Source organism: Corvus hawaiiensis, chromosome Z (genome assembly GCF_020740725.1).
Source record: "Corvus hawaiiensis isolate bCorHaw1 chromosome Z, bCorHaw1.pri.cur, whole genome shotgun sequence".
Lineage (NCBI taxonomy): Eukaryota > Metazoa > Chordata > Aves > Passeriformes > Corvidae > Corvus > Corvus hawaiiensis.
This window is the reverse complement of record NC_063255.1, coordinates 1,323,070-1,350,024: the sequence shown is the minus strand read 5'-3', so window position 1 is coordinate 1,350,024 and position 26,955 is coordinate 1,323,070. Positions and strand designations below refer to the sequence as shown.

At 46.7% G+C, this 26,955-nt stretch overlaps 1 protein-coding gene across 4 annotated transcripts in view; it reads right to left on the bottom strand.

Moving 5' to 3' along the window:
• The window catches only part of MYO5B (myosin VB), a 149,207-nt gene that overhangs the window by 58,635 nt on the left and 63,617 nt on the right, over positions 1-26,955 (bottom strand). For all 4 annotated transcript variants that reach the window (XM_048290812.1, XM_048290814.1, XM_048290813.1 and 1 more), the window contains exons 11-17: positions 23,274-23,355; positions 21,608-21,748; positions 13,690-13,812; positions 11,772-11,855; positions 6,570-6,716; positions 5,840-5,937; positions 1,907-1,993 (exon numbers count right to left, since the gene is read on the bottom strand). In XM_048290812.1, coding sequence (XP_048146769.1) covers positions 1,907-1,993; positions 5,840-5,937; positions 6,570-6,716; positions 11,772-11,855; positions 13,690-13,812; positions 21,608-21,748; positions 23,274-23,355 — 762 coding nt within the window. The remainder of the gene's footprint in view (positions 1-1,906; positions 1,994-5,839; positions 5,938-6,569; positions 6,717-11,771; positions 11,856-13,689; positions 13,813-21,607; positions 21,749-23,273; positions 23,356-26,955) is intronic.

The window sequence follows — 26,955 nt, the reverse complement described above, 5'->3', positions numbered from 1 at the left end:
CCCCAGTTACTAATTTTACATTGATTTCAGTGCTGTAGGGACTAAACTGCAGTTAATGGAAATGGAAAAACACTACAAATCTGTAGGATAATAATGAATGGAGAGGAACAGGGTATCCGTGCAGCCATGACAAGACCAGTAACAAACCTCAAAAAACACACAGCTCAGGTCAGAGCTCCCCAAGCTCTCCTGGGACCCACCAGGCAGAGCCAGGGCCCAGATTGCGCTGGGCAGTGTGACTGCCTGCTTGGAGAGCAAAGAACTGCTTTTCTGTGGCCTCTTCTATGTGAAAAAACCCAGCTTTTTCATTGCTTCAGGGCTTTTCCTACAAGAGGACTGTCAGAGTTGGTCCAGCAACAAAGATGGTAATAAAAGACAACCCATGGGCTGGAATTTTTAACTCCTCACCACGGCTTAGTGATCATGTAATGTAGGAGCAGCTTTTTATTGCTACTTCCATAGAAGCCCTCAAGACTTCAGAGATGAGAGCCACAGGTGATGCTGGGTCTTCTAACAGTGTCAGACTCCCAACATGAGGACCCAGACCTCCACCCTTCTACACCAGCAGAGGACAGAGAGAAACTGGTTTCTGTGAGACTTTTCTTCTTCTATTTTCCCTTCTTCCTCCTTAAGTAGTTGGACTCAGCTGGTCAGGGAGAACCCCATCACCAGTTTTGGCCTGCCCATGGAGGTCACTGGCCAACAGAGGTGAAGGGCAGGAGAGCCGCCTCATCTCAACATGCAGCTGCTGCCCTCGGCTGCCAGAAACCCTCTGCAGCTTTGCAGGAGGTGAGAGTAGCACACTCCTCCCCAAAATCCAGAACAGGGAGTTTCTCATGGTGTTCCACATCACGCTAAGACGACTCTTCTCTGAGCATATTTATAACTTCTTTGTTCCATATAAAAAGGCTGATGGCTTTGCTGACATTAACACAAAGCTGCTTGGCACTAAAATGCAGCTGATGCATTTTTAGAATGATTTGCCCTTGTCATCTTCAGGACTTATGTATAGTCTGTGTTTTCGGATTTATTAGGCCTTAAAATCCTCTTTTGAATTTTATGTCACAATCAGAAGGAGCCACACCACCTGTAACCCTCCTTTTTTATGATGAAAGAGTTTGAAGCTTAGGATGCTCTGGATGTGCGGTGTGAAAGTCTACAACAATTATTTACAACTCTTATTTTCCTTCTCTGCAAGTAGAATCAAAATTTTTTTTGGCTGAAATAAGGATTGCAGCAGATGTCTGAAGCCAGGGAAAAAAAAACATGAAGAAAAGCAAATTGAACAGTGGAAGGGACTTCAGGCAAGCAGAGAAAAAGTCCTTTAGGGCAGTGCTTGCTTCCAGAGCTGTTGTTTTGTTACTTGATGTCCACCTAGGTACGGGATCAAAGCTGGATTCCTTTGTCTGCCAGACATCAGCTTTTTCAGAGGTTTCATCAGAGCAAATTGCCTCTCAGGACCAAACTGAAAGCACCAGCTGGAACACTGAACACAGCACAACACATGCTCTGTCAGCCCCACTTTGCAGCTCTTTGCTTGATGACGAATCTCTTAGATTTGAGGGACCCAGGACATAATGGGGGTTTTGCAAAATGAAAAAAATATATATATAAAAAGCAGAAAATCTATCCTGGATATAAACCAGCCTAAATAAACACTGTCCTAAGAACACAAGTGTTTTATTCTCCCTCCCTCACCTCAGTTAATCCCAGAATGGTTTGGCCTGGAAGGGACCTTAAAGCCCATCCAGTGCCACCCCTGCCATGGGCAGGGACACCTTCCACTGTCCCAGGCTGCTCCAAGCCCTATCCAGCCTGGCCTGGGACACTGCCAGGGATGGGGTACAATGAACTTGCTGAGTAATTCTCAGCAGCAGCACAGCCCAGGGAATTCCCAGCCCAGTACCTGGATGGGAAGCCAGCTGCACTGATCCGGATGGTCTCCAGCACTCCACAGGCTCTCAGTTGCTGCACTGCTCTCTTTGGATCAAACCTGAAATTAGATTTAGGACAGACATTAATACACCATGAAAAGGAAACCCACCTCCCCAACCCACCTGAGAGTGACTCTTCCAGAGACAGGAATTACCTTCTCCTCTCCTCATTACTGTAGTGGCTGATAAAGCCATACTTCCATACTTTCTGTCCACAGCTGTTCCCTCTCAAACCTCAGGATAACCCATGCCTAGCTTTGGGAACAGGCTGCACAAATGTCACACCTTTTCTCTGCATGTCACAAAGGTGGTGTGATTTGCAAGTTACTCAAAACCTTGCTACCACCCTGCTATCAATGCCAAGTGTATTCTTGGGATAGGATAACCATCTGCTGCAATTAATTAGTGCCTATAACCAAAATCTACCTGGCTTTGTAAAGCAATACATTCCCAATAAAGAAGGGATCAGGCTACCCCACCACAAGCTGCCTGGTTAACCAGGCAGTATTACTCCTGCAGCTATAAGGGCAACGACATATTTGCAGAAATCAAATTCAATGGCAAAGTAAGTCTGATATATTCAATTCCATACCAAAAACAGGTAAGTAACAGATCCCACAAGTTTCTAGACTAAGTTTACTGAGAACAGTGGTGCTCATGTTCCAGATTAATGACTTTGGTAGGCACCATGTGGAAATTCAAGGTGTTTCTGCCCTCCTCTTTAAAGCCTGCATCACCTCTTACCACTGGCATCTCATTTCCATCAGCAATTTGTGCCAAAAAAACTCATGGCAACTTCCAGCTGAATACTTGGACAGTGCTTTCTCTGGATTCCAGCAAGAATCCACTCCCAGATCAGACTATCCTTGCACAGAGTGAGTCCAGGTACCAGCATCCCCCACGGCTGCTGCCTCCTTCCACTCTGACTCCAAATGCACAAAGAGGTTCCAGCTCTCCAGCTCTGGAAGGCACTGGAAAAGGCCCTTGGATCAAGCTTGGACTCCACATGATGCAGATGCCCATAGCTGTGTGAGGTTTCCAGAACAAAGCTTCTCATATAATGAGAGCCTGCTTTTCCCTTTCTGAAAGCCCAAAGTATTTACATCTGCAAGTCAAGATTGCATGAATAATTCTGCCTGCTCTCTGCTGTACAACAGCAGCATGAAAAAAACAGTCCCCTTCTTCTCCCTCTGTGCTTTTTTAAATTCCCTGGACCTGTCAAGTCTACAAGCAAGTTATTCACTGCAACACCACAAACACTGTGCAGGGTGAAAAATCAGTCTGGGCTGTCACTCACTTCAAGGAAGAACCCACAAGGGTGCAATTTCCATAACAATAAATAATAAACAGGACTGGCAGATCAGCAGGTAAGCTTCAGTCCTGGAAGATCCCAGGGCAATCTCTGTTGTATCCAAAGGAAACTCTGCAAAGCAGCAAAGCCCTGCTCAGTGGGGTAAAATGCAATCACCAGAGAAGCTGCAGTCATCAGCAACAGCTCCAGTAATGAAATAATCACCTTAAAAGTGGGAAAATTCACCTTATTATGAACTCCTTTTCCTTGCCATAGCAGGTAGACGCACCTGGCTGGCTGTTTTTGGCCTGGAAACCCAAGTAAAAGATCCCAAACCCTGCCTGAAACAGAATTTAAAAGGAAAATTGGCAGAGGAACAACCTGAAGCCAGGTATTCCCCTTGCATATCTCTCTTTCGAAGTCTTCTCCACTAGAAATTTACCTCACATCCAGCCTGCAGTCAGATGCAGCAAACATCCCTGTGTGGTTGCCAAGGTGTCCTCCAGGATGGGAGCCTGACACCCCTGAGCCCCATTACAGATCTTGCAAGTTGTGAAGTAGGAATGCAGGGTGCAAGAGACCTGAGGAAGAAGAGACTGAGGAAGTCTCCAGTCCAACCCCCTATGTTCAAAAGCTAGGACAGCTATAGGGGCAGATCCATAGCTCAGGGGTTTATCCAGCCAAAACTGATAGAAACCTCCACAGGTGGAGGTTGCACAACCTCTCTGGGCAGACTGCTCCATTGACAGACAGTCCTCAGGGAGAAAAAACCACGTTTACCTATCTCCAGTCTGAACCTCCCGTGTCAGTTTGGGACCACTGGCTCCTGTCCTCCCACCACACACCACTGTTGAGAGCATGGTTGTCTCCTCATGGTAGCCCCTCTAAGTACTGAAAGGCTGCCATTACATCCTTTCTGTTCTCCAGCGTAAGCATCTCATTTTAATCAAAAATGTAATCTCTTGTGAGCTGAAAAACATTATGTTTTAGGAAGAGAAAACTTGTTTTCTCACTGAACAACAAACGTAACACCAAGTGTTCTGAATGCTACAGACACCACTTCAGTGCTAACCTGGAGCAGTGCTGATGATGTTTCACTTCACAAATGCCTCCCAGCACTGTGTATTTCCCAGCATGTGTCTCTGAAATACAGATACAGCCATCCCAGCTTCTCCAGATCCCACTTTAACACATCAGCAAATCGATTTTAGAGAGCAAATCCTACAAGGAGCAACTGAGGGAGCTGGGAAAGGGGCTCAGGCTGGAGCAAAGGAGGCTCAGGGGGGACCTTGTGGCTCTGCACAAGTCCCTGACAGGAGGGGGCAGCCGGGGGGGTCGGGCTCTGCTCGCAGGGAACAGGGACAGGAGGAGAGGGAACGGCCTCAGGCTGGGCCAAGGGAAGCTCAGGTTGGACATGAGGAGGAATTTCTCCAGGGAAAGGGTGCTCAGGCCTTGGCAGGGGCTGCCCAGGGAGGTGTTGGAGTCCCCATCCCTGGAGGGGTCCAAGGAAGGCCTGGATGTGGCACTCAATGCTCTGGGCTGGTGACACGGCGGGGATCGGGCACAGCTTGGACTAGGTGATCGCGGAGCTCTTTTCCAACCTCAGTGTTCCTCGGATTCTATAAATAGGGTAAATATAAACCAGTTTCTGAATGTCTTGCAATGATTAATACCCCTCACTTTGCTGTTTGCATGGGTAAAGAGTCAAGCCAGGAGGCTTCCTGGTGGATACATCTCCACCAGCACATCATGACCAAGGGTGAGCCTCTTTAGAGACGCTTTGCCCTCCTTTCAGGACACTCTTGGAGCTGTCTCTGCACTCCTAAGCCCTAAGACTCCTAAGTCTCTGCACTGTGCTCACCGGGAGCTCTCAGCCTGCACTGGATCAGCTGGAGGGAAATGCCTCCCTGCTGCTGGATCACATTTACAACCTTCTTCCTTAAAGGTCACCACGTGCAGTTTATGCCTTTCGAGGACATCGCATCTATAAGGTCCCTGCAGACTAATGGACAAGCTTTCCTGGAGTTACAGGGAAGAAAACCGGGTACAAATCCATGACCAAGAGGTCAAACAGGGCTAACAGCTACCTGCTCACAGCGTTTGCTGCCTGTGATACGTCTCTGAACTACAGAGGAAGATCAGGACTGGCCTTTTGCTTCAGCTGTTCGCTCACCTGGAAACCTGCCTGAAGTTCAAGTCACGTCTTTACTTTTTCTACGTTTATATTGAAAGAACAAGACATTTTTGTTCATTTTACAAGCCCACTGTTTATCTCTGCTTTTTCATTCCTTTCTCTTTTCACTGTTTGGAATTATTTAAATCAAAGCAAGTCTAAGATGAAAACTGCACAAAGACCCCCTTACAGCAAAGCAAGGATGCTCAGTATTAGCAGAGCGTATCTATGAATTATTAGAACCTGAATTATTCTTCATTTCAGAGGCACGAACCCCACATACTGAAACCCAAAAAGGTGACTCCAGCAACCCACACGGACCTTCCAGTTACAGGAACAACATTAAAAGGAGGGGGCAAGCTCTTCAGCAGGAGGAAGAGCCCAAGGCACGCTCTGTTGCTATAAAGCTGAACTCATTTGCTCATCTGCAGTGCCACTTACTTGAAGGGGAGCTTCTCGTCGTTGGGCTTGATGCAGCGCACGTAGTGCGGGGTGGTGGCATTCAGGGTCTCCATCAGCAGGTGCAGGGAGTTGCGGAACTGAAAGACAAAACCACTCGTCTTGAGGATGGATGGAGGTGCCGTAACCCCGCAGCCCCAGGCAGCAGGTGCCACAAGCCACCTGTGCGGGTGCGACACAGCATGAACCTCGCCACTGACCCAGCACAAGGCAGGGGGAATTCAGAGAAGACACTGGGGGGTTGAGGGCTTCCAGTTCAAAGAGGTTCATGGGCAACAAAGCTTGGGTCTCTGCCCAGTTGGGTCTTTGAAACATCTCCAAGGATGGAGACAGCACAACCTCTCTGTGCCCCTGTGGAACTTTCTCACTGCCCACACGGGGAAAAATGCTCCTTTTCTGAAGTGGTTTCAATTTATGAGCTCCACAGTACATTGGGACACAGTCCAGTGAATCCCAGAGTGGCCTCCACCCTCCCCAGACCACACCTCAGCTGCTTTCAGTCAAGACTACACAAGCCTGTTGTTCCAGAGGCACTGCTAGAAACCATCCAAAATGCACCATGGAACATGGATCGTGGGACATGGAACATGGATCGTGGGAAAGTCTCTTTCCACCATCAACAGCTTTTTATTTACCTCTTCTTCAAACTGAAGCAACAAGATCTTAACTGGATTTCTCTCTCGCTGACTGACTCACTCAAATCATACATTACCTGGTGTCCCACTGTTTTCCTGTGCTCCTTGTTGGCAGCTTTGAAGGCTGGCCTGGCAGAGCGGACGCTGATCCGGGGTGTTCCCTTTCCCACGGCAGTGGTGGGCACAGTGTCCTCTTCCTGGAATAAGTCTGCTACCATCTGATACTAAAACAAAAGGCAACACTTGAGCATCTCTGGCCCTGCTCACTGGGGAATGAACCCACCCAACTCCCATTGTTCAGGTCATTTCTCACTCATCCTAAACCTGGAAGGGGAAAAAGGGCAAGAAAGTGAAAGCAAGAAGAGTTGTCTACATAAACCATCAGCAGGACCATTGACCATTCTGTGCTGTAGTTCACAAAACCTTGAAATGTGCACATTAAATTGAATTAGCCAAAAAATAAAGGAGGCTGGATTGCTGAAGTCTTGCGAGGGCTCAAAACCTCCTGAACATGAGGTGACTCTTGCTCCCAAGACCTTGTTTCAGGGTGCTCATCCAGCCCTGACCCAGCAAGGATGCTGCCTGCACAGCACATACCCCAGGAAAAGATCTCCTGCGAGGACAGCCAGCTCCCACCACAGCCCCAGAGGCACCCTTGCTTTTCCAAACAATAGAGGAACACAAGCACTTCTTCACTAATTACCCACTTTTCAGGTGAACGAGCAGGGTGGCAGCAGCACTGCCATCCCACAGCCCTGGAAGCACCATATCTAGCTCATCAGATCCCTAAGTGTGGGATTTCTGGCAAGCCAGCAGCAACATTTCCGCTTCATAAACAGGAGAACAGGTGAGCTGGTAAATGCAGTTAATACCTTTATTATTATTATTATTATTTAGGGAGCATTCAAATTTACATTAGGCTGGGGAACCTGAATATTAAGTAAGCCCCCGTAAATCTGGTCTGGTTAGCAGGGCTGTTACACTTCCACATCTGGAATCCATCTACACACCCACACTGGCTACTGCCACAGCTGCACTTACATTCCAAGGGGAAATCCTTAAATGTAAGAAAACCTCTCTGCAGGTGGGATGTGATGTATCACCACCTGAGCTGGGCTCCAGCCTGGTGACACTGCCAAAGCACCCACGATGTCTCCCAGCATGGACGCTGGAGCACCTGAGGGAGAGAACCACGCTCCCCAGATCCACAGCACACCATGCCCAACACATCCACCCCAAAACCACAGGCACAAGGCAGTGGCAGCTGCACAGCACTCTTGCCCCCACCTCAGGCTCCTCCAAAAGCCCAACCTGGTTGTGTTTCCATTAAGATCCCAGGAAGAGTGCTCTGGTTTACCACTTTTTAGACACAAACAGACAGCCCAGTGCCGTGAAGGGCTGCCTGGCTCTCTGCCACATCCCTGGGCTGAAACAGGAACGCTTCCAGCCCTGTCCTGTAGGCTGTTCTCACAGCTTGTTAGTACAGCAGCCTCAACACCACTGTGGGAAGGAAATGGTTTGCACTGCATGAGCAAATTGCTTGCAGGCCTGCTAAGGATCTGCTTCATACTCTCAGCTTTCACTGCTATCTCTGCAGCTCCCTCAACTCCTACCAAAATAAAGGCTCCCACGTTCTTCACCTGGCCCTCTATGCCTAAGAAAGACATCCTGACAGTTGTTGTGGATGACTCATCACCATCTGGGATGCTCTGACTCCTGCAAACACGGGACGTATGGATGGCACATGTACTGATGAAGACATCCAACACAGGCACTGTGTTACTACCTCACACCTAATGATGTGGTAAAATCCCTGGATGTAATCTTGGGCTTCAAAATATCTTCTCAACAGAGCTGGGAGTGCCACTGATCCCTCCATCCACTTGCTATCAATAACAGCAGCGCTTGTTCCTGAATAAGTGCTGGAGAAGGATCTGAGAGCCGAGCTCTCAGCCTGCATAATGCAAATCTGGTGAAACTGGGATCATCTCTAGCAGGAACCATTCCACAGGTTCCAGGGCGTAAGTAAGAAAAGACAGAACCCTCCTCCCCAGCTGGCAGAGTCAAAACCATTGGTGCATTATTTGTAATTACAGAGAACTGGAATGTAATACCTTCACAGCATGCCTGTATGCTTTCCATCAGCATTCAAATAATTTTCCTTAATTCAAAGAACATCAGCTCTCAACTGTTTTGGCTGACCAGTGCTTACAGAACGAATTAACTGCTTTATAAAGTCTCTTTCACCATCTTGTTGATGGCATTAATTGCATTCTAATCAGCAGAAGGCAGTTCTGCCTTGGTGGGAGTGCTTCGTCAGCGATGCGCTTGCTGACAGGGAGGTGCTCAGGTCCTTGCTGTGTTAAATTCAGTGTTCCCCCTTGCCCTCTGTACTGCTTTAGTGGGAATGCAAAGAAGAGGGCAGGGAATGCTGTGTGCCAGCCTGATCCCGAGGACAGGACAAAGTCCTCCCAGCACAGCTCTCTGCAGCACAAATCTGAGCTTTAGTTAAATCTACACATCTGGGCAGCAGACTCAGCACTGCCACTGCTGCTTTTTCTGGTTCGGTGAGACCAGGTTGCTTTTTACAGCAAAACAAAATTGTTTTTAATTGTTTATAGCCCTGGAGGGCACACGGCAGCCAAGAGGCAAAAAAACAGCGTAATGATCTGCTGGCAGACAGGGGTTGGGGCAGCAAGAGATCATCAGGTGCTGAAGGATTTGCAGGAGGAAGGTGACGATGCTCCTGCTGCTCTTCTTCCCAGAACAGCACAGGATCAACACGGGCTGATAGAAGCCACTGCTAGCATGTCATTAAGGGAATGGCTTAAAGGTAGGAATTCATCAAACTATCTCTCAAAGGTTCTCAGACTGAAGTGCATTTCAGAGTGTTTTGTGCTGGGTCAGAGCAGCTGTGGCTGCCCCTGGATGCCTGGAAGTGTCCCAGGCCAGGTTGGACGGGGCTTGGAGCAACCTGGGATAGTGGAAGGTGTCCCTGCCCATGGCAGAGGGTGGCACTGGATGGGATTTAAGATCCCTTCCAACCCAGCTATTAAACAAAAGTCCAGCTTGCTCTGGTACTATATTGTGGTGCCTATATATGACAAGAGAGCCTTTATTTTATATCTCTGTTTTTAGGGAACGATTTCCAGGGTCTCCACCACTCGGCAACACACTGCTCCAACGAGTTACAATCTCTCCTCTACACCAACAGGAAGAAGTCAAACAGAAATCCTTATCAGACACTGCCAGTTCTGCAGCACTGACTCCAAGAGCAAGTTCAGTATTGGCTAAATAATTAATCATACAGCATCAATTATTCCTGGAGGTTACCTGGCATTTCTAATGAGCTCTAATCACGCCCAGTTTTTACCCTGGGAAGCTTCCTGAACATGCAGAGCTCTTGATTTGGGCATTATTAAAGCCCAGCTTCACAGTTATTAGTTTCACAACTACTCCCATGGATGAGAAAATTGCTCATCTTGCCATCTTCACATGAATTCCTTGCTGTGAAACAGCCAAGCCACTGACAGCAGTTAAATAATTTCCCATTCTCATCTCTCCTAACTTTGACAGGAACAAACTCCTGCTTAAAACGCTCCTAAAAATAATGCTTCCTCCATCTCCCTTCATCCCACTCCTTATTCAGGGTGGCATTTAGAAGGTCACAGCCAGCAATAAACCTAAGGGTGTCACAAAGAGAAGTCTAGATATGAGACACATTTGCTTGCAACATGCAGGGGGGGTTCAAAATCTGTAATGCAAAAAAAACCCTAAACCAACTTAACATGCTGGTCCATGCTGTGGAAGGCTTTGAAATGGTTTGGAGGAAAGCAGATGTATTCCTTCCTTAAACCACACACCAGGTTTGAAGGTACAGTGGTGCCCCAGAGTCACGCAGCCTGGATTTTGGCTGCTGGATGGTGAGTTGGACTTTGCAGGGCTGCATTTTCACACTAACTCCTCAATAAAAGCTTCACCTGGCAGAGAGGAGGTTGTTTAAAGTTTCAGCTCATTAATTGACAGACTCAAGGCTGCAGGGAAGAACTTTTGGTCTGGTTTTAAAACACCAAAGATTTGAAATTCCTTAGCTGTCTGTGTTACTGACACTTTTAACCCAACCTACCCAAATGCTGACAGGGAACAGGTGTATGGTACTGGAAGTCAATGTAAAATCTCCTCAATTTGTACAGAAAACTGTCAAATCTCTGACTTGGAGCCCACTGCCCACTGGGTCATTTACTGCAGGCATGACCCACTCCAAAGCCTTCAGAGCCCCACAGCTCTTCTGCTTCCAACATCCCACCAAACCCACAGCCCACAGGGGGTTTTAAACACCAAGAGCCAAAAAAGCCTTTACCAGGAGATGTGGCATTCAAGGCCAGTCAATACATCCCCGTTGGCACTTGGTGCAATGAGATGTTGACAAGTTGTTTCTACAACACTTGGGAGAGGGGAGGTACATGGCACAGAATCTTGTAAGACACAAGAGACATCCAAGAGTGATCATTAGTATCTGTTAATTTGTTAAAGTTACACATTGGCAGCAGTGTAAAACAGCCCCACAGCAGCTGGAGTGTCTCAGAGTTCATGTTACATTTCTCTACTTTTCGCATAGTAATTATCAAAGTAATTAGAAGTCACAGGGACAAGTATGATGGATTACAACTAAGAGGAAGCTAAGATTAAGCTATTCTCACATACAGGGGGGATAGGACCAGCAAGGCCACCCACAATAAACACACAACACTGGTGACAGCGGCTTTTAACCCCAGATCCCCTTGCTTTTGACCAGCCTGGTCTAGTGGAAGGTGTCCCATGGCAGGGGGCTGGAATGAGATGATCCCTAAGTTCTCTTCCAACCCAAATCATCCTGTGATTCTGCGGGTGACGGGTGACAGGTGGGGAGCTCTAAGCAAGAGTTAAGTGGGATTTACAATGCCCAAAAACTACCTGTTCCTAATTTTGGTGACCAAAAAAGAAGAGCATCAGCAGGTTTGGAAACTATTTTTGAGATGCATCTTGACAGGACACCAACACCAGAGTGAAGGAATTCTGACAACCGCACGCAACCACCCACATCCACACATGGGTGCGACTGTAACCCCCAGCACCGTCCTCTCCCCCCTTCTCCCCGCTCCACACCCCACTGATCTGGCTCTTTGGCTGCTGTCAGTGGCTGAGGGCAGCTGCATGCTCACACCCTCAGCCCGCTTGGCGTGGCACAGGGACACAGCTCAGCTCCAGCCTGGACGAGTGCTCTGACTCACTGCTTTTACCTTGCTGGCTTTCAGGATGTTGATCTGCTCCTCGTACACGGTGTCCCTGTTCTTCTCCAGAAACCCCTCGCTCTGGTATTCCACCTACCGGGACACAAAGGGGAGAAGCTCAGAGGGTCAAGTCCAAACACACAGGGACAAGGTGCTCCCACCACTCCCCTGCCATCGGGAGCTCACCCAAAAAACCTGAAAGGAGAAAGGAACAACTGGAATTTAAAGGTCACTTTTTATCAAAAGAAGTGAATCTGAGTGAAAGCAAAACCCTTACTGCAAACACAGATTGTTTCTTAGTCATTAAATTGCTCAGTATGGAAACCAGGGGTAAAAAATGCAAGGATCATCAGTAACTCTACCCTCTCTTTTGTTCACTTCTCAGCTCCTTGTAAGTTAATCAATAAACCTCAAAATACGCCCTGGCTAAGTCTCTTGTAGGTCTCCAGGGTTTTGAAATTGCAGATGGCTGGGATGCAATTAAAAAAATTTAAATTTTAATTTTAAAAAACCCAATAATAATAATAATTTAGAGAGAACAGAAGAAAATTTCTCTTTTTTTTTTAAATTTAAAAAAAGAGGAAAACTTGCTAAGAAGTATTGTTTGTGAGTGACCCATATGCAAAACCACTTGCCTAAGGAAAGGTGAGTACCAACCTTTGCCATGGAAAGTTGTGCCAGTTTGGCCAAATTTAGAAATACATCCTCTGAGAGAAGGCACAACCACCCCTCCCCCCACCAGGTTTGGGAAAAATAAATTTTCCTCGAAGGAAAGTGAAAGAGATAAAAACTATTTATTTACCAAACACATGGGAAGGAAAATAATGCTGAATAATGAAAATTCGCTATGGAGAAAAATCCTGGGTAAGTGTCAGAGTCCTCCCTTTGGTCTCCTCGGAGCTGGGGCTTGGCCCAGGGCCAGGCCCTCTGTGCTCGGTGGAAAGTCCTCCCGATGTGTTCTGATATTGAAGCAGTCCAGCAGAAAAGGGAGGAAATCCAAAATTCCAGGGAAGGAAAAAAAGTTCAACTCTCAGTCTCTCTCCGGAGAACAAGAAACTGAACAACTGGCCAAAAGCTGACTGGAAAAAAAACCACAAGCCGGGTTGCTTCCTCACTCCCCCACCGCAGCTGGAAAAAAAAGTCCCTATCTCTGTGTGACCTTGAACAAGCTGCAAACTGCTTTAAAAAAGTTTTGCTGTTTTTTCTTCCCCCTCTCAGGCTCAGTTTAAAGGCATAGAAAGGCACAAAAATTAATTTCTGGGCATAGGGCAGAGACGTGGGATACACATCATAAAGCCACTCCAAGACAAAAGTGCCTCTGGCATCCAGGGCAAACCTGGTTAGAAGAAGTACCTGTATGGCATCACAGCACCTGGATGTTGTCCATCTCCGCAGACACATCCCTGGGTTGATCTTTTTAATTTTTTTCTAACAAATGTGTGCAAACTTTTGAGATTCCTATTTGTTGTGAGTGACACCTGTCACGTCAGGGCTTCAGTGAAGCTGAAGCCCACAGACAAGACCCCTGAGCACCAGGCACTGGGATTTGGTTCAGTTTAGTGCCACAGTTGCTATCCTCTCCCTCAGGATGGTAAGATCTGCCCAGGAACACCTCTCACCTCCTCCCACACTATGCCTTGCTGACACTCACAGCTCCTGCTCCTCAAACACATTTCCAACACATTTTCTGCCAAGCTGCCCTTACAGAAATCCATTTCACTGCAGCTTTGGGAAAGAGGATTTTTCTCTACTCGAGAAGCCACGACAATGCACAGCTCAGAGCCACAGATGGAAGGCTGACCTCCTCAGAGCTGATGCAGATTTGAGCACCGAGCTGCAATCACCAAGGAGCAGCTCACAGGGGCTATCAGCTGATTTCCCTGCGGGAGGCTTTCCTGTCCCTGCTGTGTGTTTCCCAGGTAGGTACCTTGTCAGCGAAGTGCAGGACAATGAAGGAGGTGTTGGACATGCGTGGCTTCTGGAAGTGCTGGCTGGCGGCGTGGCGGTCGTACAGCTTCTGCGCCCAGTTCTGGTCCGTGCCCTTGGGCACCTGCACGGGGACAAAGGGGACAGTGCCAGGGCCAGGTGGAGCTTTGTGTTCATGTACTTTAGCGGCAAACATATTGAAACTGCCTTTCCAGCCAGGAAACACCCAAATGTCGGTTCTGTTCCAGCAGCCGGAACGGCTCTTGTAGGAAAAAACGGCGAAACGAACCAACCAAACGAAACAAACAAAAAATCCCAAACAAACAAAAAACCAACCAAACCAAAAACCCCAAAACAAAACAAAAAAAACCCCACAAACCCTGAAACAAAACAAAAACAAACAAAAAAAAAAAACCCAAAACCAAAACAAAACAAAAAAAAAACCCCAAGCACCCAAACCCCCAAAATCAGCCACCAAAACAAACAAAACCAAACCAAAGACCAACAAAAAACCCAATACCTCCCCCCCCAAAAAAAACCAAACAAAAAGAACAAACAAAAAACCCCAACAGAAACAAACTCAGAACCAAACAAAAAAACCCAAAACAAAACCCCAAATATACCCCCTGCCCCAAACAACTACAAAAACCCACTAATATATAACCCAGAAATATTAGGGAAGTATTTTTACACTTAAGATACATTAATTACTCAGGCACCAACATTATTTTTTAATGCGATTTTAGGTGACAGAATAGCTTCCAGAAACTGCCACGTGAGGCCACATGCATGAAGTTCTGGTTTATTTAATTTAAAATAATAATGCTAATACAATGGTGATTCTAAAGTATCCAAATTAAATAAAAATAAAATTAAAAGTCTTCAGAAAGCTGAAGCTTCAGCAGGCTTGGGCTGGGACCACTTAGATCCCAATTCCAGGATGCTTTAACCCCAGTTATAGGGTTGGGACTTCAGACCCACACACCTGCCCTACTGCAGGCAAATGATTCCCTTCTCCCCTTCCCACCCATCCAACCTCCTGTGACACGGATGTCCTGGATGCCAAACCCTCCTTCTGCCTCCTGTTTATACCAAAATCAGGGTGCAGAGGTCTGTGTGAAATCATTTGGCCATGGTACACCAAGATACCAGGTGTTGCCCAAGAAACTGGCTTGGTAGGATAGGGCAGAGAATGGAAACATCCTAAAAAGTGGCAGGGACTTTAAAAAACCCTCACAGAACTACCTGTGCAGCAAAGGAATGGGCTAATTCCACAAATCAGTTAAAGCAGGGCTTGAGCTTCCCTTCCTCCTCAGCACCTGCAGTTTTCACCCACTAAACAAGGGTGAAATTAAGTCAGTGCAATATATTTTCAAGATCAGGGAATTTTATTTTTGTTATTTTATTATTTTCTAAGCACACACAGCTGCATAGCAGCATATAACAACCTGCTGCACCTTCTAATACTAAATACATCTCTACACTTCGCATAAAAACTCATTATTTTAGGATATGCCTAGGTCCCTCTCCGCTAACCAGCCAAAACCCCCCAAAAACTCTCCAAAAAACATTTGGGCACTTGAGGAAAGCACCTGTACATATCTTTTATTTTGTACTTTTCCAGCCCAGTCTTGAAAACCAAAGGAAACGAGGAGTGAAGCCGTTCCTTTGGGGTCTGAGAGCCACCTCTGACAAGCTTCATCCCCATCCCATGGATCACTGCTGAGCACAGCAATAGCTGCACATACACACACACACATATATTTTTTTTTAACAAGAAAAATGGCTAATTGTATAATTAGGTTAGAAAAAGAGATGGTTCAGAAGAAAAGTCTCAGGCAATATCTAAACTTAGATGGGACAAAGCCTAGAAACCACAGAACAACTGTGCAGCAGCAGGCAGAGCTCTGGATCATCCATCAGGACTTTACATAGACCTTTATATGAAAAATGACAGAGGAAATAGGGACAGAGAACATGAAGAAGGAAAACATGAGACAGGTGAGGAATATTTCTTTATGCTGTTCTGAAACAGCCTTTGATTTCATGACAGCAAACTAAAACATGTCAGAAGGGTTCTGGACAGAAGGATAAGAATCTCCTGCCAATCCCTGCTAATGAGGGTGAATTAAAAGCAGCAGCCTTTCATGCAAGCCATGTTCCCTCATATTTATTTATATTTTACAGTTTTTAAGCGTAGCCAATTATGGATATATACAGAAATAACACAGACTATAAATATTGAAAGACACTTAGCTATGCAATTATATACATATTTTATTTATGCAAGGTAAGACTCGCATGTTTAAACTATGGGGTCATATAAATGTAGATGTGTTTCTTTTCATGGGTTATATTTAGTATTTACATGCAAAAACATCCTTTCTGGAGCTATCACTGGGTGCCTCCCATGCAGGAGTAAGCCACAGGTGCAGAGCAGGAGCTCTGCAGCCACCTTGAGCCAGATTTATCCTGCAGCAGCTCTCCTCCAGACCATCCACTTTGCTGAAAAACCCGCTTATCTCGGAACTGAACTTCAAAGGCATCGCTCCTGCCTCCCAGAATGAGGGTTTGCCATACCCTGCTCACCGTCCTGCAGCCTGAGTATTTTTAGCTGCCTGAGAAGCACCTGATAGGGACCAAGTTCCAGAGATAAAAACTAACAAGGCCATTATCTGCACTATTATAACAGCTTTTGGTATTAGCTTGGCAGTTTGAGGCCCTTAGAGCAACTGAGGAAGTTATGTAGAGGATATCTCATCTTTTTTTCAGGGGATGGGCAAGAGGAAAAGCGACTGCCTTGCGAGTTTTGTACGGAATCCTTAAACAGGATAAAGCTGATACCAGGAACTGCACAAGGTCACTGCCTGTGCTCATCTGTCCCCGCCGTGCCTCCGCCTGTCACGGGCAGGGTCCCCTCCCCTCTAGATTTACTGTCCCCAGCACTGCCAGGAGCTGCTGCAACCAAAATCACATCCACCCACTGCAGCCAGGGCCAGCCCCACAGGATCCATCTGCCCATTCTGCATCCCAGCATCAAGCACCTCCCGAGAACCCGCCAGCCATATGAAGAGATGCTTGGAACCACCTGGCATAAAGGCTGAGATTCCCTCCACCACCACCTCCAACAGAAGGACAATTAAATGGATAAAAGAAACAAAGGTCAATGGCTTAAGGTGAAGGAGGGTAGATTTAGATTATGTATTAGAAAGAAACTCCTCCCTGCGAGGGTGGCACAGGGTGCCCAGAGCAGCTGTGGCTGCCCCTGGATCCTTGGCAGTGTCCAAGGCAAGGTTGGACGGGGCTTGGAGCAACCTGGGACAGTGGAAGGGTGTCCCTGTCCATGGCAGTGGGTGGAACTGGATGAGCTTTAAGGTCCCTTCCCACCCAAACCATTCAGGGATTCTGTGATTCAAACCTAATGATCTAAATGCCAACGCTCAGAAAACACAGTAGGAACTATTCACATTTTATTTCTTTTCTCCGTAGCACTCCAATATAAGTTAAAGCCTGAAAAGAGCCTGGGCTGCTTCTGCACTCCAGAAACACGTTCCACTACAAGTGATGTGCCTGACTTTGAAGGCATCAGAGCTGACAGCGTGACGTAGGGGAGCCTGTTCTGCCCGCGCATTGAGCGGCCCGCCCGAGAGGAAAGCCCAGGGGTCCAACCTCTGTGTATCTGCTCGTGGAGCAGAAATCTCCCCCGGACAGGAAGGCCATGTGCTAATTTCTGATGTCCAAAAAACTAACGAGTCCAGACAAGGAAAACACATTTGCTCAGATCCCCAGGTTCGCAGCGATGCACAGAGACAAGCGGGATGAACACCAGTCGGCCTGAAGCGGAGTAAAGTGTTCCTGGCACTTGACAGAAGGACACAGCAAAGGTTAAAGAGCATCTTCTCAACAGCGCTAGAAAATGCATTTGGCACATTAGCAGCATAACACAGTGGCAACGTGCCATGAAACACAGAATGGAGCCACAAAGGAGCTCAAGAACACGCAGGACTTCGTGGGTTTGGTGAGACACATCTCCCTTTGGCAGCCTCAGGGTCAGGCTGCTCCACAGCAGAAAGATCCCTCAGGAATCTTGGACAACAATGATGACATTGACACATGAACCCTTCCAATCAGCCTGCTCTTGATTGAACCCTTTTGGATGCACTTACTGGAAATGGACACTTCTTTTTTCATTATTTTTTTTATTCCCATTCCCATGCCAACAGCATAGGTGAAAACAAGGAAACAGTGAGGTACCAGCAGGACATCTTACGGAGAAACCTGGGCATCCACAGCAACCTCTCACTGCACTCCCAAACAGAACCACAGAATATCCTGAGCTGGAAGGGACCCACAAGGACTAACAATGTCCAACTCCTGGCCCTGCACAGGACCGCCTCAAAAATCCCACCCTGTGCGCCAGAGAGCATTGTCCAAGGCACTTGGGAAGGGTTTGGAAGACCGGCAGCACTCCCACATGGCATGGAGTTTCAGCCTGAAAAGCAGGACAGCTCATCCAGCTCTGACAGAGGCTCGAGTGCACTTCTGAAAGTTTTCTGTTTCCTCTAAGGGTAACTTAAACCTCTTGAAAAACCAATCCCAACTGGCTGCTCCTCTTCAGAGAGTGCAAGTCACTCCACGTTTCCTCAGAACTCAAAGCATTCAGAGTCTTCCAAAGTGTGCTGTCCCCTCCACCAAAGTAACTCCCTCCACAAGTGCAACCATACCCTAAATCCATTCCAGGCATCCAAGCAATCTTCCCACAACTGGATTTAGAGAAGACAGCCTCCATCCTTCATTTCTTCTGACAGACTCTACTCTTTTCCCAATTTCCCCCTTAGCCCCACAGTGACTGCATCCACCCTTCACAGCCCAAAAGAAGGGAGGTTCTCCTGGATGCCCTTCTGCCCTTTCCCACCTCTTTGGGCTCATCAGTTTGTGCTACAGCACGTCAGCGTCCCACCATCATGGTGGCCTTGGTTTCTGGCCAAGGCCTTTTCTGAGCAGGGGACATGAACTCTCGCTGTTCCTCTGGCATCAGAGCAAAATCAAGAGGTTCTAAAAGCTATGGATCCAGGCAGGTGAAACTCCAGTGCAGGAGACAGGGAAAAGGCTCTTCAAGGACTCCAGAGTCCCTTAGCAGAGGACACAAGTCACAGCCCAGAGAGATTATAAGGGTTCCTGGGCAGACCAAGGATGTAACAGGAGGTAGGACCAAATGAGCCCCAGAAGCCACCTCCAACCTTAGCAACAGCTTTCAACTCCTATGATTTCAAAACTGTTTAAAAAACCCCAAACATAAACATCTCCCTTCTGGAAAGGGATTTTTCACAAAGGCATGGAGGGACAGGACACAGGGAATGGCTTCCCAGTGCCAGAGGGCAGGGATGGATGGGATATTGGGAAGGAATTCTTCCCTGTGAGGGTGGGGAGCCCCTGGCACAGGGTTGCCCAGAGCAGCTGTAGCTGCCCCTGAATCCCTGGCAGTGTCCAAGGCCAGGATGGATGGGGCTTGGAGCAGCCTGGGACAGTAAAAGGGGTGGAGGAGGGGGTCCAGCAGGATGATCTTTAAGGTCCAGACCAAACCATTCTGTGATTCTGTGGTTCATTCCATGATTCTATATTCTAAAGTCTGTTTTAAGAACTAGGGTTTTTCTCATTAGCTTTCATGAGACAGGTTTAGTCCTTAACACTCCAATCCCAGTTCAAGAGCCCTCTCTTTCGCTGCCAATTCTTATGTCAATTTTTCCCTAAACAGCAACAAGATTATCCTAGGACCTCCACTTCCTGAACTGCTTCAGCAAGCACCCAGCCACCTCCCCCCCAACCACACACTAAGGATTAAAAAATAACCCCATACTGTGAAGCAAGAACATTAGTGACAAACCCTCTGCATTTGCACTAAAGCTTCATTATGTACCAAATATTCCCCTGACGCCATTTCACATCTCAGAGTGTTTTTATCCACCGCTGGAGGTTCTAACGAGGTGGCATGTAATTACCCTATTGTGGTCCCACCCCAGGAGGTGAAACACTGCCGTGGGGGTGAAGGTTTTAATCCATAAACTGCTGCTTTCAGCTGACAGGTTTTGCTGAAATTTTCATAAATCTGGAGAACACTTGCAGGTTGTTATAAAAGAGGTGATTACAGGGCCAGTAATAAGGGTTTGTGACTAATGACAGCATCCCTCACTGACAGGTAAACACCCAGAAAATTGGCATTTGATGAGAAGGGGGAAGGAATAGATCTTGTGTTTCTTTTTTTCTTTTTCTTTTTTTTTTTTTTTTTTTGTTCAAAAAATAAGTATGGATGAAAAAAGCAGTGCCAGGCAGATCTGCTGCTGGTGCATGGGAGCTGCAATGTCACCACCAGCAATGCCACCAGCAGCAACCAGTGCCAGGTGCTCCAGAGAGGAGCCGAGGATGTTACTCCCAACACCAGGGAAACTTTCCTTTTGGTCCTCACAGCATCCAGGAGACAGTTTAGGCCTGCAAAATTTAATGGGCTTAATAGCACAGAGACCAGATGAAATGGTGCTGAATATCAAACAAATAATCTGAGCCTCCTTCTGAGCCAGCACTGCCAGAAATGCTATTTTTAAGGACATCAAATTAAGTCTAATTTGTTCTCATTTTTAAGGAGATTTTCCTGAGAGCAGATTTGAAAAGGGCAAAGGCCCAACTCTGGCTCACCCCAAAGAGGTAGCCAGAGTATCTGTGGCCCACACCAGGGCTGAGCTCATGGGATGTGCAGGCTGGGACAGCCCCATCGTGCCTGGGAAGGCAGCCCTGGTACTTGGAGGACAGCAAACACTCCAAAGGCCACCCCCCTTCCAGACAAAGACAGGTCCTACATCCTTGTCCAGGAAAACTAGTCTAAATAATGGATCCAAACCCTTTCCCTCTGGTGCAACAGGACACTTGTGTTCTTGGGCCGCCAGATCTGTCCTGTACACATGGATACAACAGACACAACAAGAACTCCTTGGGTCCTTCTTACCACCTTGGCTATGCTTACCTACTTCAGCTCTCTCAACACTTTGCCTCACTCCTCCCTGCCTTTGTTCAAAAACACTGGAAGCCCTCCCACAGTCAGAAAGACATTTCCTGGCACAGAATACATCCAAGTCTCAAATAAAACCCTTTCTGAGGACAACTTGGATCACCCCACAGCAACACCAGGCTGAGGCTCCTCAAGGCAGCCACACCCAGCAGGAAAGCAGACCCCATCACCTTCCAACAGGACATCTTGAGCATCAAAGACCTTCAAAACAGACATCCCAACTTCCCAAGGAAACCTGCCCTCTGACATTTCTTGTTCCTAGGTATATTTGATTATTCATGACTGAACGATGTGTGGACAAGGAGTCCAGCCTTTCTTATGGATTGTCATCAAGGTTTGCCACAATGGCTTTTCTTCTCAGCTTTCAAACAAGATTTCACTTTGGCCAGTATGAGAGAGAGAGAGGGCAAAAGTGAGCAAATTGTTCTCCAACATTACAAGTCTCTGAAGTTTGTGACTAAATGCAATAAGCTTTACCTTAAAGAGCTGCTGCAAGAGGACTCAGGTTTCCCCTGAGACAAAATAAGGCTTGAGAGGAGCACCAGCTCCTGGGCAATGCCAAAGACATCAGGTCTCAATCAATGGCTATTCCTCAGTACAGCCAGGCCAGACACAAAAGCACTGGCTGCAACGTGGTCAGTGCAGGTACCCAGATTTGGAGCAAACACCTGCCCAGGAGGCTCTGAAGTGCTCCAAACCAAAGCAAATGCCAGCTCAAACCTATTCTCACCATGAGCACAGTATCAACACACATGAAAGGAGATGTTTACCAACTTGCAAGACACCACAGGTTAAAGCCCATTCTTTGATCTTTTATAAAAACAAAACCAGTGGCAAAAAAGTGGGAGGTCCTCTTTACCTTGCACTCTTCATCCAGCAGGTCCAGAATCCCAAGCTTGGCCTCTATCAGGTCTATGCAGGGCTGGTTGTCATAGAAGTCTATGAGAGTCCAAGGGATTTCCTCCTTCATGTACTCTTCTTGTTCCAGCTTAAACACGTGCTGGGAGGGGGAGAAAGCAGAGTCACTAGGTGTGACACTAGCCAGCAGGGCACAGCCCCCCCCACCTTGTCCCTGCTGGAGCTCAGCATTCCATGAGCACATCCAGAAGCCAAAGAGGCCCTAGGTGCCCTCACATAGCCCTGCCATTTATACAGCCTAGCTCCTGGCAGGGAAAATAGAACCATTACACTGGGAAGCCACAGCGCAGGGAAAAAGAAGGCTTTAAATGACTTTCACTACAAAACGACTGAAGCTGTCACTGCGTCGAGGTGGAAGCCATATACTGATGTGGCAATGACAAATATATCTCTTGGGCTGACAAAAATCCTCCTCTGCTTTATTGCTCTGCTGATTAAAGCAGTGACCTGAAGCAGGTTCACAAACTGGGAGCCCAGCCAGGGCTCAGAGCCCGTGTCCCCATCTGCGAGCAGGGCTCCACAAAGAGCACCCATCATCCTAGAAGGGGTATCAGCAGCAGCATCTGACTGACTCAGGGATGCTTCTACTGGAAATTCTTTTTTAGAAGAACTTACAATAAAAAAATCTTTGCATGGCTTACGTATCTCAGGCCTCTGCCCAAGCAGATAAATTGTCTCTGGCTATTTCTGAGATACCCTAAAGCATATTAAAAAATGATTTTTCAAATGGACTTTTTTTTCCCCTTCGAAGATAGCTTTTTAAAATCTCTTCAAACATGTCATCTTGGAGCTTGAATTTATAAGCTTCAGAAGTGATAGTTAGACATACCAAGTAAGATATGAATAGTGCAAATACAATCCATAATTTACTTTTCATTTTTAGCAGCAGTGATCTATCTGATGCATTAGATAGACTGCAAATGTTCATGTCCATGCATATGATATGGTTTCAAAGGGCCAAACTAATCTGCAGTACTTAAACGCTCAAATTCAACAAGTTTTCTCCTGCATCCTGAAATTAACAGTAATTTTTTCCCTACTTAAAACCAAAGCAGAAGGCAACCCCTTACTGGTTTCATTTCCAGTGCAGGTAAATGCTTGTTTCTAATAAAAATGGAAAATTTCTGGGTTTTGTGAGGCATGTCCAAGTGAAAAGTGTGGAGTGTGTCCAATCCTGTTATTTAATACAGAGATTTCATCTCACAGGTTTAAGCCATATTTAATGGGACGTTTTCCATACCCATAATTTATTTTAATTCACACTGGAAATCAGCAAGAGACAGTCCAGGTTTTGTTTTAGGACCAAAAGAGCACCAAGAAAAAGGCTAATTACATACTTCTGCAGAACAATCTGTCAGCCTTTGCACAAACAGCATGCAAATCCATTTCTAGGATCAAGCTTATACATCAACAAAGCAACATTTTCCAACTTGATAGGAATATCTAGAGCCATTGCAGTGAAATGTCTGGGAGAGAGGCATCCCAAGGATCCTCGTGATCCATCCAGGCTGCAGGTAAAAGCCATTAAGCAGAAGCCAGACACACAACAATCCTGCCTTGTTACATCTTCTGCTCAGTTTTATGGAACGTTTCCAAGCTGACCTTACCGAGTTGAACTGCTGCTGGAGCTTTTCATTGGCATAGTTGATACAGAACTGTTCAAAGCTATTCACTTCAAAAGTTTCAAACCTGCAAAGCAATGAATAAATCAGCATTAGGCGTTGCTTTGTCTCAAAGTCTTCTTTTTTTTTTTCTTTTTTCATTTTTTTCCCCTACAACAGTATCATCTGTGTGATGGGGAATGCCAGTTATTCAATCATCCCTTCCATTCCTCCTATCCCAGATCTACCCTTTTTTCCTCAGAACATCTATCTTTCCTTGGCACAACTCCAGGGATTCAAGAGGTCCCTCCTGCCACGCACGAATGAGACATTTGGCACGACTGCAGCTTCCTGCCCATCAGCTCTGTCTGAGACAAGAAATGTAACTGCCTCTCCTGGGGAAAAATATTATGAAATATTAAGTCCAAATACATTCACCGCGAAGGTGATGAAGAAACAGTAGCTGCTGTCTTAAAAGGCCCAACATGCTATTTTTAATGGAATTTAATAGAGCAGAAAAAGAAGGTATTAAATTTGTAATTATATCTTCTGTATTGCATCGCTGTTAGCACAAAAATTAAGACACACGTGAGTAAGCAACTTCTGGAAGGAAGAGTGGGAAAAATGGTGATTTCAGCTGCAACTCCACATTCCTCCAAGGAGCCTTAGAGGGACCTTGGTGCTCAACTCAGTGATCCACCTCTTCACCAGGACTTCCACAACTCCCCATCCCAAAATATTATCCTACCCTTCCACGGATCAGCTCCAAACCAAGCCCAAAAATTACTTCCTAGTCACAATTAGAAAGGAAAAAATATGCAGTTTTAACACCACAAACTACAGGTAAGGAGCAGGGAGCCAGCAGAGCCCCTAAGGCTGAAGCATGCAACATCCAGGGACAGGCACAGGGAGCCAGGCTTGCTCTGAAAACCCAAAGAGGGTATTTTGAGCTACCACTGGGAATTATTTGTTTTATATTTCTATTTTTAAGACACAGTTGGAAGAGAGACACATGACTGTAAGGATTAAACCAAGGGGAGAAGTGGGAAGGCTTCCTGTGTTCAATGTGCTCAAGCTGCTGTAATGACAAATATGTGACTAAATAATTGTTCAGGTAATAGGCACTGCAGGAGCTGGCAGAACAGCCTTAAAACACTAAATAAATGAAGCCTTTTCTTTCCAACCTCTCTTCCTCAAACTAATCAATACTTCTGCCACTTCCTGAGGACCACCCTGCTGTTATCCAGCTTGATGCAGTTATTCCCCGGGTACTTCCAGGTGAAAATGCTGGCACCACACAAAATGCCAGCATCCCTGGGGAAATGCAATGACAAACGGCAAAAGAAAATGGGGAGAAGGAGAAAAGAGCTGGTTTTGTGCATTTATCACCCCCACAGTCCTTAAGGAAACCTGGGACTGCTTTCCTTCTGCCTGCACTGGGGCTGGCACTGCCCCCGGAGCTGGTGTCACCTGTGCCAAGCAGAGGACGCTTAATCCATTCCCTTCCCAGAAACTGGGCTTTACAGTCTTTAATGCAACAGAACCTGGTGTCTGGGACAACAAATGTTTACATTAAACACGTGGCCCAGCCCTCAGTGATGAATGTGTCCTTGAAGAGGTCCCACTGTGCTCGGCCTCGGCTGCACGGCTGAGTGAATCGGTGCCTCCAGCAACTCAAGGGATGTGGCATCCCCAGGACTCTTCGGAAATACCAGCTTCTGCAGGCTCATGATCACAGCAACAGGGCAAGAAAAGTTTAAATTAAAACATAGATGGAGAGACACAAAAAAAAGGTGAAAAAAGACAACGAGGGTTGGAGTACACAAGGAAAAGAAATTGGAATAGAAACTTTTTCTCCCCCTCTGAGACACCAGATGTGATGTACAAACCCTGCCAGCGAGTGCCAGCCAGGGGCAGAGCTGCTGTACAACTCCACCTCCAAGGGAGATCTCACAAAGTTGCTTATTAAGGGACTCTAATTGACAAAGCAGATTAGTCGCCAGCCTTACGTGTGTGCTCGCCAGGAGGTCAACCTGCTCAGAGTGACTGCACTGAGGCAATATCCTGATGGGGAAAGCAAAACCGTGCCTGTTTGGTCGCTATATTCATTTTAGTGCACTGTATCTTGGTGAAAAAAAATAAGCATATTCACCACTCCAGCCCATTGCTACAGCTCCCGAGAAGGCACATCCAGCTTAGGGACGGCTCTTGAGAGTAGATTTTCAAGGGGCAAATGCTGTATTTTGTTTTTTTCTGCTGCTCCCCATTCTGCCGTGTGGCTGGTATCTCCTCAGTCCTCAAGCACCGAGGCTTGTATTAAAATATTTAAAGTTCATGAATAAGTCTAGCACACAGCTGGCCGCCTGGGTGTTCACACTTCCCTTCACGTGGCAAACAAGAGGGGGAACAAGCTGTCCCCACCAAGTCCAGGAGTGCCACAAGAAGCCACTCCTCTGAGAGACTGCGGTATTACTGCTACTGCAAGTAACACCACTTCAATAAATACAGAAAGGCTTTCAGTGCCGCACCCTCTCACCTCAGTGTTAACACGGAATTAAGGATGCAAAGTCGAGCATTAGAAAGTTGGAAGAAAAACCCTACAGCTTCTGCATCCTCTGTTTGGATCCCATCCCTAGAAATCCCACCCATGGGGACAGTCGTCCCCCAGGAGCACTGGGACAGAGAAGGTCCCAGGATGTCAGGGACATGCTGTGAGGCTGGCTGCAGGCTCCCTGCTTTTCCAGCTCAATCCCTCTCCAAAGGAAAGGAAAAAACAACATCCATTTGGGGGAAAAAAATTCTAATAGTTAGCAAAATGCGTTAAAAACTTTAAAAACCCATGAGTTAGGAGAACCGAACCACTTTAAAGGACAGCAGAGTCACGTTATCATCACCCAAATTCCTTGCACTGTTAATTAGTCAGCAATTAGACAGCAATACCCATTAACAAAAGGGATTTATGGTCTTTTCAGGACACCAAACTCTCACAAGCATTTCAGCCACGAAGATGGACACCTTCCCCTGGCAAATCTGCCTCTTTAATAAAACCTGCAGGTCCTTGTGGAAAATCCCTGCTGGTGTCACCAGGGCTGTGAAAGCATCTGCTGGCCCCCGCACTGGACGTGATGCACGGACCGGCGGCTGAAGGAGGTTTTTCTTCCACACTAACAGATTTTCAAGCCCAGCTTAATTTTTCATGAGCCTTATCCCCAAGTCTCCTTTCATTTAGATTTCTGAAAATCTGATCCTCTAACTCAGGCATCCAATTCTCTGTATGGACCCACCATCACTCACAGGGCTCCATCTCAAAGCTTTATTTATCATAGCCCAGCCTGCAGAAATTTCTCTTTGTAGGGACAGTGATGGAAAACAGCTTCTCTATCTCATACAGTCTTTGAACCAGACTGTGCCATATTTAACATCTTCCAGGTCCTGTGCTATCTACCCGAGAGCCCAGAAACCTGCAAACCAGAGAGAGCAACCTCATCACCTCGAGCTGTGCCACTGAAATCCCAAATCAAACAGAACTGTATTGTTATCATCCTTGATAGCAGTGCTCCTGCAAACCTTGCCATACGGCAGCAGCTGTTGATGGAGATGAGCAGACAGTGGGGCTGCACTGGTGCCCCAGCTCTTTCTGGCATCCTTTCTGTTGCTGTGGTTGTCCAGCAGATGTCAAAATCAACAT